The sequence below is a fragment of the Alexandromys fortis genome, unplaced genomic scaffold (genome assembly GCF_014885135.2).
Source record: "Alexandromys fortis isolate MF-2015 unplaced genomic scaffold, M_Fortis_MF-2015_v1.1 scaffold_14, whole genome shotgun sequence".
In the NCBI taxonomy this organism is placed as follows: Eukaryota; Metazoa; Chordata; class Mammalia; order Rodentia; family Cricetidae; genus Alexandromys; species Alexandromys fortis.
Window position 1 is genome coordinate 6362862 of NW_026067910.1, and position 12431 is coordinate 6375292.

The window sequence follows — 12431 nt, forward strand, 5'->3', positions numbered from 1 at the left end:
GTTTTATCCCAGGCCTTTTCAGACCCAGGTCAGCTGGCCTTGGTGAGTTCCCGATAGAACATCCCCATTGTCTCAGTGTGTGGGTGCACCCCTCGCGGTCCTGAGTTCCTTGCTCATGCTCTGTACTCTTTTATATTACATTTACTGTCTCTTTACTCTTTCTTCTTTCCCCCAAGCCTACGTACATTTTTTAAACATACTGTATCTAGTTTAGAGTCTGAAACTGTCCTATTGTATATCTGAAATCCTTTTCTGTTTAGGAGCACTTCTTAAAATGCTAAGTGACATTACTAGGCTGCTTTGCCTTTTGGCTCCGCACAGTCCAACATGGCAGAGGCATGTTCACCAACTCTGCGATCCATGCACACTGCCCCAGTTCCAGGTATGCAGTGGGTCTATGTTGCGCCACTAAGCAGATTGTAAGCCTCTGCTCACAAACCCCATTCAGTTCATGCTCGGCCTCCTGAAAGAGCCAGAGTTTGTGCTGGCAGCATGGCCCAGGAAGCCGCCCTTTTGAAACCGTGTTCTTTTTTTACTTTTGCTACTGCTGAATCAGGAAGACCATTCTTAAAGGAGCTGTGGCACGCCACCAGTAAACAGAGGAAGCTCTGTTTTCTATATTTTTATTTTGTGTGTGTGTGTCTAGAATTTCTTTTTAAGCTTTCTCAGGTTTTACGTGGATATAGTTGACCATGCTGGTACTTCAGTCTGTAGTAGGAGGCTACTAGTTTGCTCCTGGCTGCTCAGCCCCAAAATAACCACACAGAATCTATATTATTTCCGACACTACTTGGCCTATTCGCTTATGTATATTTCTAGTTCACTCATTTTAAATTAACCTATTTCTATTATTTTATATTTTACCACAAGGCTTGTAGTTTATCGGCAAGGTACCAGCTGTGTCTGTCCTTGGCTGTGGTTATATGGTGTTTCTTTGACTCTGTTTCTTTCTCCCAGCAATCAGTTTAGTTTTCTCTGCCTACCTCTATTCTGCTCTGTGCAGGCCGAAGGCAACTTCTTTATTCATTAAACAAGAAAAGCAACACATACACAGAAGGATTTCCCACATCACATATCTATAATAAAAACCTGCTTAACCATATTTTGGAGTAGCCATGTCTTCTGTTTATACAGCTTCTTGCCTATGGGAAGGAATCTGCAGCTGTCCTGCCTTGGAACTGGGTGATGATTTGGGTGCCTTGCCCAACAGGCTGCATTGCAACAGCCCCATCCCCACCCCCAACTCAGCCTCACTCATGCTGTAGTCACTGAGGAAATCAGGAAAGCCATTCTACGTGACATCAATACAGAGTAATGTTTCTCATGCTCCCTCTAGGACGCACCCTTGTGTGGCGTGCTAGGACTGAGAGAGACTGGTGTCTGGCATCAGGGTCCTCAAAGGACAGTGCGCTTGCCTTCACTTTCTCTGAACTTTTTCCAGAAATGTCTGTGTGCTTATCATAACTTTGGAAGGATAAAACCAAATTATAACTTTACAGCTGCATGTGTTTGGCTTCTAGGGAACTATATAGTGTACAAATTTGTGTGATGACCTGTAGTTTTATCTATTTTTGGAATAAATGGTCAGTTTTGCAACATTTCAACTGTTCATAAACTTTTAAAAAAGTGAAATTGAATTCATTTGGGATGCCAATTTAGATGTGTTTGCCTCAATTTTTTTTATCAGAGTTCCTTGGGATGCTGTGGAGGGTTAGCAGTTTGGAGAGGATTGTGCCTGGGTAGGGGACATGGGTAGGGGAAGATCCTAACTTACTAACTGCTCTGAGTTTCTTTGTTTTCATTCTTTGGCTTATATACCAATATACTAACCTCTGCAATTGGCAAATACATTTATTTCAAACACGTCATACAACCTGGGAGTCAGACACTGCCCATGACTGGCATAAACCTACAGAAATTCCTATTGTATTTCATAATTGGGCTGGTTAATTTTTGTTCATGTGACAAAACTAGAGTCACCTGGGAAGAGGGACTCTCAATTAGAAAACTGCCTATCAGTATTGGTCTGTGAGCAATTTCCTTGATTAATGATTGATGGGAGAGGGCCTAGCCTACTATGGGCAGTGCCACCTCTGGGTAGGGTGTGCATAAGAAAGAAGCCAGCAAGCAGCATTCTTCCATGATCTCTGCTTCAGTTTTTGCCTTGAGTTTCTGCCTGCTAATGGATTCTGGCTTCTGGACTAAAATAAAACCTTCCCTCCTCAACTTGCTTTTGGTCATTGTTTTATCTCAGCAGCAGAAAAACCTAACAAGGACAATCATGTAAAGATATATTAGTTAACTGCCTGTCTTTAATATTTATAAACTGTTCTTAAATTTGTAAGAATCCTAGTTATCCATGACATATGCATGTTTCTCTTACTCTGTTAAAATACCCTGACCAAAGCTGCTTAAGGGAGAAAGGAATTCTTTTGACTCACTGTTCAAGGACCCACGACTGGGAAATCCTGGCAGTGGGAGCTCAGGGTAGCTGGTCAAACCCCAACTGAAGTGTGAAAGCAGAAAGCAATGCACCTCATGCTCAGGTAGCCCTCTGAGCAGTCCGCTACCCAAGGCTAGGGAATGGTGCTCCCCAGCTTTAGGGGAAGTCTTTCATCTCAGCCTAATCAAGGTAATCCCTCAAGGGAATGCTCAGAGGCTTGTCTGTTAAGTGAGTCTAGAGCCTGTCTAGTTGCTAATCATTATTAACCATCTGCTAGGCAAGCATTTTACCACTGAGTCACTTACATCCCCAGCCCTTGGATTCTGAGGCATTTCCCTGACAAGTACCCCAAGCTACCATCGAATTCCAAAGCCTCCTGCCTCCTCTTGTCAAGTGCTGCGATTACCACCGTGAGCCAGCTCTGATATATAGTTATTTCTTTACTTTGGCACATGTCAATTCTTTCTCCTGGCATTTCAAAGAGAATACATTTTTTTTAAAAATGTTACACATGTTTTTTGGGGGGGATTTGGCTTTTACAAATCCTTTCAATGCAGGCAATATTTGAAGGACAGAATGCACTCTGCTAGAGACGAAGAGGGGAATATGATATAGTCTTGCTCTGGAAACAGTCTAAATAGAAAACATGCATTTTTTATTAAAGAAGGACTCATATAGAGCTCTTGGCATATGAGCTATTCTAAGTAGCCTGCCAATATTACGTCAGGGGATTATTAATATGTGATGAGGGCTTGTAAAGAGAGAAGTAAGAGCTGGAAGGATGGCTCAGTTGACAGAGTGCCTACCACAGCATGAAACTCACAGAGATAACAACATACCTGCCTCAGGAGTTCTAGGGTTCCATACCTTGCAAATTTATAAAATAGTGTTTGCCTCTAGAAATCGCTTTAGAAACTGAGACAGGAGGATTGCAAGTTCTAGCCTAGGCTACAGTCTAAGACCCTATCTCAGAAGCAGGGAAAAACATCACACTTTTGTATAGACTCCGTGGCACGAATCAAAACATATTTTGTATTAAGACAGAAGCTAATGCAAGAGGAAAATGTGAACAATGCATATGAGGAAAAAATTAACTTTTAAATTATATTTATTTGTGTGTTGCGTGTGGGTATAGGCATGCCACAGAACGCAATGACTCACAGATCCTCAACTTAGAGAAGCTGACTCTCTCCTTCCACCACATGGACTTGGTGACAAGCACCTCTATCTGTGGAGCCAAGCCGTCTCATCGGTCCAGTATCTTTTTTTAAAATCAGGCATTGGGCATTGTGTTTTCATCTAGCACCTCCTCTGAAGTGGTTCCTCTGAGCAAACTTAGTAGGTCCCTAGAGTATATTCTCTATGATAAATTTTTCCTTAATGTACTTGACCTCTGTTGGTCCACCCATTGGTATGGTTGTTCATAATGAACAACCTCCAACCTTTTGCTTGTCTACTCCACCCCAAGCTCAGCAGTCTAATCAGATTTACAGATCAGTCTCTGTCAAACAAAATTCCAGATGGATAAGAATTACAAATTTTATGTGTTGTAGAGTATATTTCGTCTCTAGACAAAATTTCCTTTGTTTTTTGTAAGTTTTCAAGTGGGCCACCCGTGTGCTTTGTTTCCAGGCCCATACTGTGGGAGTTGGGCTGTTCCCATAGAACTCCGGGTGAACTCGAGTGAAGTGACTGTCCAGTTCCGGAGCGGATCTCACATCTCTGGCCGGGGATTTCTGCTGGCCTATTCCAGCAGTGACCATCCAGGTACAGCAGAAAAACCACCACGCGCGCGTATACAAAGCCTATCTGCCTGAAGTGTCTTTCTGCTCCTCATCTCTTCTCTGGACAGAATTGTGATATCAGATACAGCTGTAAGATGTGAGGACAAGATGGACACCCCTTTAAGCCCAGCATTCTTGAGTAAGAGGCAGCCTGGTAGCTGTGATTTCAAGGTCAGTCCAGTCTGCAAGTGAGTTTCAAGCCAGTCTAGGCTATGAAGTAAAAGCCTGTCTTGGGAGAGTGGGGGAAGTTCCTGAGGACAAAGTGGAAGAGCTCGTTTGTAAGTAGTTGGTCCTATAATGATTCCTTGTAGAGCATATGGTGAGTGGATCCAATGATGCACTTGAGATGGAGTAAATCTTGTGTCCTATAAACTTTAATTGACACATCTTTGGGGGAAATTCCCCCAACCCTGCTGTGGCTTCTCTGATGTCCTTCCCCAGAGCCTCCTTTCTTGCTCAGTAAACAAATGTTTTAACTAGTGACCCACACACCTGGCACACCAGCTTGGGGACCGAATAGTAGCAGGAGAAGTTACTGTCACGTGACATGCATGGTTGGGAAAGAAGGGAAGAGGGTATGAGTGCTGATGAGAGAAACTGTTGGCTTCTTCCTCAGCCTCATGTGGTGCAGAGTCTTCACCAGGTAGCCCGCACCATCACCATCCGGGGCCACAATGTGCCCAGTGTTCTAGCTGCCACTCCCCTTTGGCACAAATGTGCATGGAAGGGGTGTGCCACTCATTTCCTTCAGAGTAGCTTAGATGTGATTGGCCACCATGGCCGGTGTTTCCCATATCTTATTCCTTAAGATTCTTAAAAGATGGGCTCAGAGGTTTGATGTGGGATTCCCCTCTGTATACCATTGGTTAATAAAGAAGCTGCTTTCAGCCAATGGCTTAACAGAATATAGCCAGGTTGAAAGAGATTTATAGAGAGTAGGTGGGGTCAGAGAGAAGCCGTGTAGCTGACCCCAGGAGACAGGATCACTGGAACCTTGCCAGTTAGCCATAGCCATGTGGTGATAGGCAGATACACCACTACTTCATCAATAATCTATAATCATCTATAATCAGATCTGGAGCCCTCTTCTGGTCTGCAAGCATATATGCAGGCAGAACACTATATACATAATCAATATCAATCATCAATCATTTTTTTAAAAAAATTCTTAAAAGATTCCTGGAGAGAAGGAGCTATTGCCAGGAATGTAGGGTATTTGGGGAACTATTTTGCCAACTTAAATAAGTATGTTCCCTGTAAGGAACTTCTGTTTTACATACTTGTTTCCAATTGTTGATCGCTGGCACACACTTTTAATCTCAGTACTCAGGGGGCTGAGGCAGACAGATCTCTGTGAGTTTGAGGGTAACCAAGCCTACATAGAGAAACCCTGTCTCCTGAAAGAAAAAAGAAAACCAAGTCAGAAGACAGTTCATCAGCATCTCACTGTTCTTGATAAACTTCTTCTATGTCACTGAGCGCCACTGGCCAGAGTGTTGGAATTGAGATGTCCTGAGGAGCCGATCACTCCATTGATATTGTGCCTAGGATCTAACTCCAGCACCATATGAATCTAGTCATGATAGCATATACCTATAAGCCCAGCACTCAGGAAGGAGAGGCCAGGGGACCAGAACATGTATCTTAAGGTTTCTATTGCTGTGAAGAGATACTGTGACCATGGCAACACTTATAAAGGAATTTAATTGGACTGACTTATGTTTTTAGAGGTTCAGTCCATTATCGTCATGAGGGACATTGCAGACATGGTGCTGGAGAGGTAGCTGAGAGTTTCACATCTTGCACAGAAAACAGGAAGTGGTCTGAACCACCGGGCATGACTTAAGCATATATAAAGCCCCCAAAGCCCGCCTCTACAGTGACATACTTCCTCCAACAAGGCCACACCTTCTAATAGTGCCAGTATCTTTGGGGACCATTTTCTTTCAAACCACCACCACATGTCAAGGTCATACTCAACTACATAGTGACTTTGAGACCTGGACTACCTCAGACTTTGTCTCAAAAGTAAAATAAAATAAAATAAAAATCTTCCTGAGGATGTTTTCTGTGAACTGTGATGGGTCTTTTAATGGCTTTTCTCCTGACAAGGATATTGTTTGCGTTATACCTGCAGGTATCCAGTGCTTACTATTAGAAGTAGATTCTGGGGGGCTGGAGAGATGGCTCAGCGGTTAAGAGCGTTGACTGCTCTTCCAAAGGTCCTGAGTTCAATTCCCAGCAACCACATGGTGGCTCACAACCATCTGTAATGAGGTCTGGTGCCCACTTCTGGCCTTCAGGCAAACAGACAGAATATTGTATACATAATAAATAAATAAATATTTAAAAAAAAAGAAGTAGATTCTGTTATTGTTCTCAAGACATTAACACTGAAAGTCACCATCGGTGACAGGCCAGGAAAAAGAAACTGAACACTGGAGACTGTAATCTCAGATATTATTTATTTTTAGACAAATTTAAATAACATGATAATGCTTTCAAAGTTTACTTTATCTCTAAAGAAGTATTTAGAAACAGGTGGCATGGTATCTACTCACCTGCTAATTGCACTTCTCTTTATTTGTAATAGATTTAATAACGTGCTTGGAACGAGGCAATCATTATTCGGAGGAAAAATACAGGTAAATATGTGTCCTGAATTATTTATGTATAACGATAAGGAGTATTTGAGATATTCCCAAAAGGCAGAGTCTGCAAACCATTTGTCTAGAACTAAAATGTAAATAGAGGTTTTGTAGGCCAAGAGTTTCCGTTGCAAGGACTCATGCAGTCTCTGTTGTGTTGAAGCAAAAAGGCAAAGGTAGATGATGGAAACAAATGTTAGTATTATAATAAAGTTTTATTTAGAAGAAAAAGCCCAGGCTGGAGAAATGGCTCCGCAGTACTCTTGCAGAAGACTGAATTTGGTTTCCAGTACCCACACCAGGAAGCTCACAGGCACCTGTAACTCTAGCTCCAGGAGATCCAATACTCTCCTGACTTCTTTGGGTACCTGTCCTTACATGTGCATTCCCATACAAAAATTCACACATGTACACTTGATTTAAGATAAAAAAGTCTTTGGGGGAAAAAAGTAGTAATGTCAGGATATGGTTCAGACTGAGCGTGGTGGTACATACCTGTATTGTCCTAGTCACTGGGAACTGTAGGCAGGAGGTTGAGCCTGGGCTGTAGCGCTCTCTCTCTCTCTCTCTCTCTCTCTCTCACACACACACACACACACACACACACACACATGCAAACACAAAGAAGTAGAAGCAGGTCAGATTTGAGACTTGGTCCACCATTTTGCTTATCCCTAAGTTCTGCTGTGTTACCAATGAGCCACAGTTGAGTCTGGAATCAGTTGTCTGGAATCAGTTTCCTGGCTGGTATGTGGAAATGAATTGTATAACTTTTATAGGGTTTTTGCCTTCTACCCTGTGGAAAAGCCTATAGAGAATAAAGACATGGATTGTTAGCCCAGCTTTAACTACAGATCTACTATCTCTGATCCAGTTTCCTCCCCAACCATTTATGAAGTGATATGGTCTAGAGGAAACTCCCAACCATAGACGTGCTCTTTCTGCAGTTCTTTGTTGTGTAGCGCTGTCCTAGGCATTGTTGAATGCCTCGCTTCTCTGAATTCACGGTCCAGATGCCAATTGTGACAACCAAGACCGGCTCTAGACAATGCCTCATGTCTTCTGAGGGACAAAAGCACCCCCAGCTGAGTATTGCTGGAAGTGGCTGCCAATAGCAGTAACAAAACTGTAATGATAGAGTGCTGTTTTCGTGGCAGTGCAGCTCTCTACCCCATACACACGAGTAGCTCTTGTGATGTTCCATGCCCGCAAGGTTCTGTTACAGCCTGAAATTGGAAGCTGAAAGGCTCTACGTCAACTACCCTGAGTGTATTCAGGGAGTTAGGTTTGAGAGCCCGAATTCTTAACTATCTCACACATTTGGACATTGTCAGTGTAGGTGATTGATGTGCAGAATCTATTCCATTGTTAGCTAATATTAAATCTACCAGAGAAACATGAGAAACCAAAGTATATAAAATAAATGTTGCCTTGTAGCCAGGCAGTGGTGGTTCACCTTTAATCCCAGCGCTTGGGAAGCAGAGGCAGGTGGATCTCTGTGAGTTCGATGCAGTCTGGTCTACAGAGTGACTTCCAGGACATGCTCCAAAACTGCAGAGAAACCCTGTCTCGAAAAACCAAAACAAACAAGCAAAAATGTTGCCTTCTAAGGTTATCATTCCACACACACACACACACACACACACACACACACACACACACACACACACTCAGAGGCTAATGGCCTCTAAAGTTTCACCAGCCACACACATTCGGGGTCCTGGGCATCACAGAGAAGAATATATCAAGCCTACAATAACAGATCGGTTCCGGGTCCACTTTAGGCAGCCATTTTCCAGTGCTAGTACAGGCCCACAGCCCTTACCCATAATTCGGGAATACGGAAATCTTTGGAAGTCCTTTGTTACCCATTCAATTGTCAATTCATCTGACAGCAAAATTAGACTAGATTATCATGAGGCTGTTTAGTCGTTCTGCATTTTACTTACTGTAGCCATTTGTGCTTCCCATATGAGCTTTTACACGGCCTTTGATTAGCAAGTGTGGGCTCCGTGGGGGTCTTATATTATGTGCATCACGGGCAGCGTTCCACTTCCCTCAGTCCTGAGTGTTATGAATTCAGAGACTTAGCTGGCACTAAGGGCCCTGTGGCTCTGCAGGAGGTTGTTTTTATTTCTCAGTTCCTTTATTACTGCTGCCGTGCAGGCCACTAGGAAAGAACTATGAAATGTTTATTGGAGTCACTCGCTAATTGTCATTACAACCTGATTTTCTAAGCAGCAAGAAGAAAGTAAAAGGAAAGGAAATAATAATAATAATTAATAATAATAATAAATAATACAGCTGCTATTTTGGAATCTGTCACTTTTTAAATGGAGTAAAGAAGCCTCAAACCCTACAGAAAGAATATAAGCAAAGCGACTAAGGAATGCTGAGAGCTTCAATTGAATATACAGTACCAAATGGTCAGCCCTGAAAATACATATACAAGCTGCATTGTAGAGACCAAGCGTGTTGTATTTATATATTAAAATAAATGTTTATTCATATATGTAACAGTGATCAAGGACAAAAGAGGCCATGCATTTGAAAGAGACCAAGGAGGGCCATAGAGGAAGCGTGGAGGGAGGAAAGGGAAGGAGAAACTAGTGGAGGGAGGGAGGAAGGAGGACTGCCAAGTAGTCTGTATAGAAATGGGCGTGCAGCATTCATCCTCAAAGCTGTCAGTGTTTTTATACTTCGGCTGTGGGTGTGTGTGGGTGTGTGTGGTTTGTGTGTTTCAGAGAGGTAAGTAGCTGCCCTTGATATGTTGATGCTTCAAGAAACTAGAAATAGAGAGTGAGCCGGGAGATGAGAGAGGTGTTCAGGGTCGACTAGCTAAGTAGAGTATGGCTCAAGTTACCTCACCAGACTCCAGCACGGAGACCCTTCTGCCACACTAGCTTCCATGATGCCTTCCTACACAGCTCTGTGAATGATGACTGTCACGTAAATCAAGCCCTGTCTTATTATTTATTTACCGTGTATGTACACACACACACACACACACACACACACACACACACACACACGGATCAAACCTGCCCTTAAACATGTGATTCTGTTGTCTCAGCTTTTGGCTTAGTTGGGATTACAGGCTTGGATGATGAGGCCTGAATGAGCCCTAATTTTAAAATATGCCTTTTTAATTGTAAAGGTAATTTATTATTAGCACAGATTGGTACTGTTACAGTATCCCTGAAGACAGTGTACTTGAGCTATGTCAAGTTCAAGGTGAAGTACACTGCAGGTGTAAAATATACCCCCAATACTAAGGAAAAGCAAAGTTGATTCTTGCTGTTTTTCCATTATATATGGAAATTAACAGAATTTAGGTATATTGTGTTAAATATGTATAATTAATTTCCCTGTTTCTTTTTACTTTTCTAATACAGATACTAGAATATTTAAATCTTTATAGCAAACAAGAAACTATTGTGTAAAACTGGTCTCCAGGTTAAGATCTTATATCAGTTTGTGTTTTTGTAAATTGGGCTTCTCGTCTGTCTTTAAAGCAAGATAATTGTTGCCTGTGTTATTAAAAAGGAAAAATAACTTTAATAACTTTAAATTGAAGTTTAGTTTAATGCCTTTCTTTGGTTTCAATGTAATTTGATAAAATATGAATTCTTTTTTCCAGCAAATTCTGCCCAGCTGGTTGTAGAGACATAGCAGGAGACATTTCTGGGAATATGAAAGACGGCTACAGAGATGTAAGTGATTAATGGTGTCACCAAAGGCGTAAGTGTTGCTTGCTGTGCTTGAGTTGATTGAAAAATCAAGCAAAATGGGACACAGAAATCTACACAGATGTGCATTTTATGTTTTTGTGAGATGTTGAAACGTGTTAATTTTGAAACTAGTCTGTGCATTCATTCTTATTTCCTGTTAAGAGTAATAAAAGTGAAATGAAGAACAAAAAATATTTTTAGCACCTAAGAAGTATTATTTCATTGTACTGGTCAGTTTTCTGTTACTATAGTTAATACCTGAGATAAATATTTCTGGCAGTTTCAATCCTGCCTGCTTGCAGTATATCATAGAGGAAGCCTGAAATGCAGCAATATATTATAGGAAAGTCTGCGATGCAGCAGTGTGTCATAGGGGGTCTGAGATGCAGCAGTGTGTCATAGGGGAGTCTGAGATGCAGCAGGGTGTATCAACGGGGAGCATGTGGTAGATAGAGCAAGCTGCTCACCCGAGGACAACTGGCAAGTAGAGAGAGGCAAAAGGGGGAATCCACAGACCCTTTCAATGGCACTGTCTTGGTGGCCTAATTTCTTCTCTTAAGACCAGCCTCCTAAAGGTTCTGCCATGTGCTAATATGCCACAGGCTGGGCATTTGCTTTTAATGCATGAGCTTTGAGATGCAAACACCTGTCCAGTTTCTGCAAAAGCCCATAGATTCATATACTTAAATATTCTTATTCTCTCTCCCCTCTCTTGTACTGAGGGCTCATAGTCGTGTGTGTGTGTGTGTGTGTGTGTGTGTGTGTGTGTGTGTGTAGTTGTTCATGCCACGGCATACATGAGGTCTAAGAACAACTCCTAGACTCCATTTCTCCTTCAGCTTTATGTGGGACTGTCAGGCCTGCATCATCAGATGGCAGGCACTGTTGACCCTGAGTCGTCCTGCTGGCCCCAGCTCTGTAACTCCAGGTGACTTCTGTGCTAGAGCCAGTGACGTCATATCACAGAGTGAAACGCCATCCGTCCTGCAGGCCCCAGCTCTGTAACACTCCAGGTGACTTCTGTGCTAGAGCCAGTGCGTGACTGGTCACATCGCAGAGTAAAACACCATCTGCCCTACTCTGATTCACTATTGCTGCCCACCCCTCCATTCTTATGCCTAAGAGGACTCTCTGGATTTTATATATATTGTTCCCAGACAAAAGTAAATCTCAGAAGCTTATTTTTCTAATCTGTCCTCTCTCCTAATACACAATTCATTGTTTACTTCTGTTTACCTTTCCACCCTTCAGACCTATGTCCCCGTCCCCCTTTGCTCTCTCAGCTTATATCACTCTTTAAAATGGTCGGATTTACCCTTCACTGTTGAAAGGTGAAACATCTGTCAGGAAAAGCAATTACTGGCGTGTCCTGGTGCATGGAGAAGTGTCTCTTGATCGCACTCTAGAGATTGAAATGCCACTTGGCAGGAGAGGAAACATGACTTTAATTTTGTTGCAGGTTGGTTTCTTTGTTGTTGTGTTGTTTTCTCCTAGCACATCTTGATTGCTTTTTGTTTCCTCCTTCTTGTATTGCTTTTGTTTATAAATTGGGCACAGGATATCTGACTTATTGGGATTTTTTCTTTCTTTTTCTTCCCCCCTTCTCATTCCCACATGTGGAACACCTAAGTTTTGACTCTTCCAATGGTCTATACCTCTTTGTTTTGAATATTTACTGAGTGAAGCTATTCCTAAATGATTCCAGGAAATTAAGTAGGGGAAGTCAAATGTTGAAGCAGAGTTTCTTCCCTTTCCGTGGAAAGGTTTTACATTGTTTCTTGGTGTGTGTGTGTGTGTGTGTGTGTGTGTGTGTGTGTGTGTGTGT

General features: G+C 42.3%; 1 protein-coding gene across 1 annotated transcript in view; it reads left to right on the forward strand.

Moving 5' to 3' along the window:
* Dcbld1 (discoidin, CUB and LCCL domain containing 1) overlaps nucleotides 1-12431 on the forward strand; it is a 78166-nt gene that overhangs the window by 42807 nt on the left and 22928 nt on the right. The window contains exons 3-5 of the mRNA XM_050138079.1: nucleotides 4076-4210; nucleotides 6821-6872; nucleotides 10516-10588. Coding sequence (XP_049994036.1) covers nucleotides 4076-4210; nucleotides 6821-6872; nucleotides 10516-10588 — 260 coding nt within the window. The remainder of the gene's footprint in view (nucleotides 1-4075; nucleotides 4211-6820; nucleotides 6873-10515; nucleotides 10589-12431) is intronic.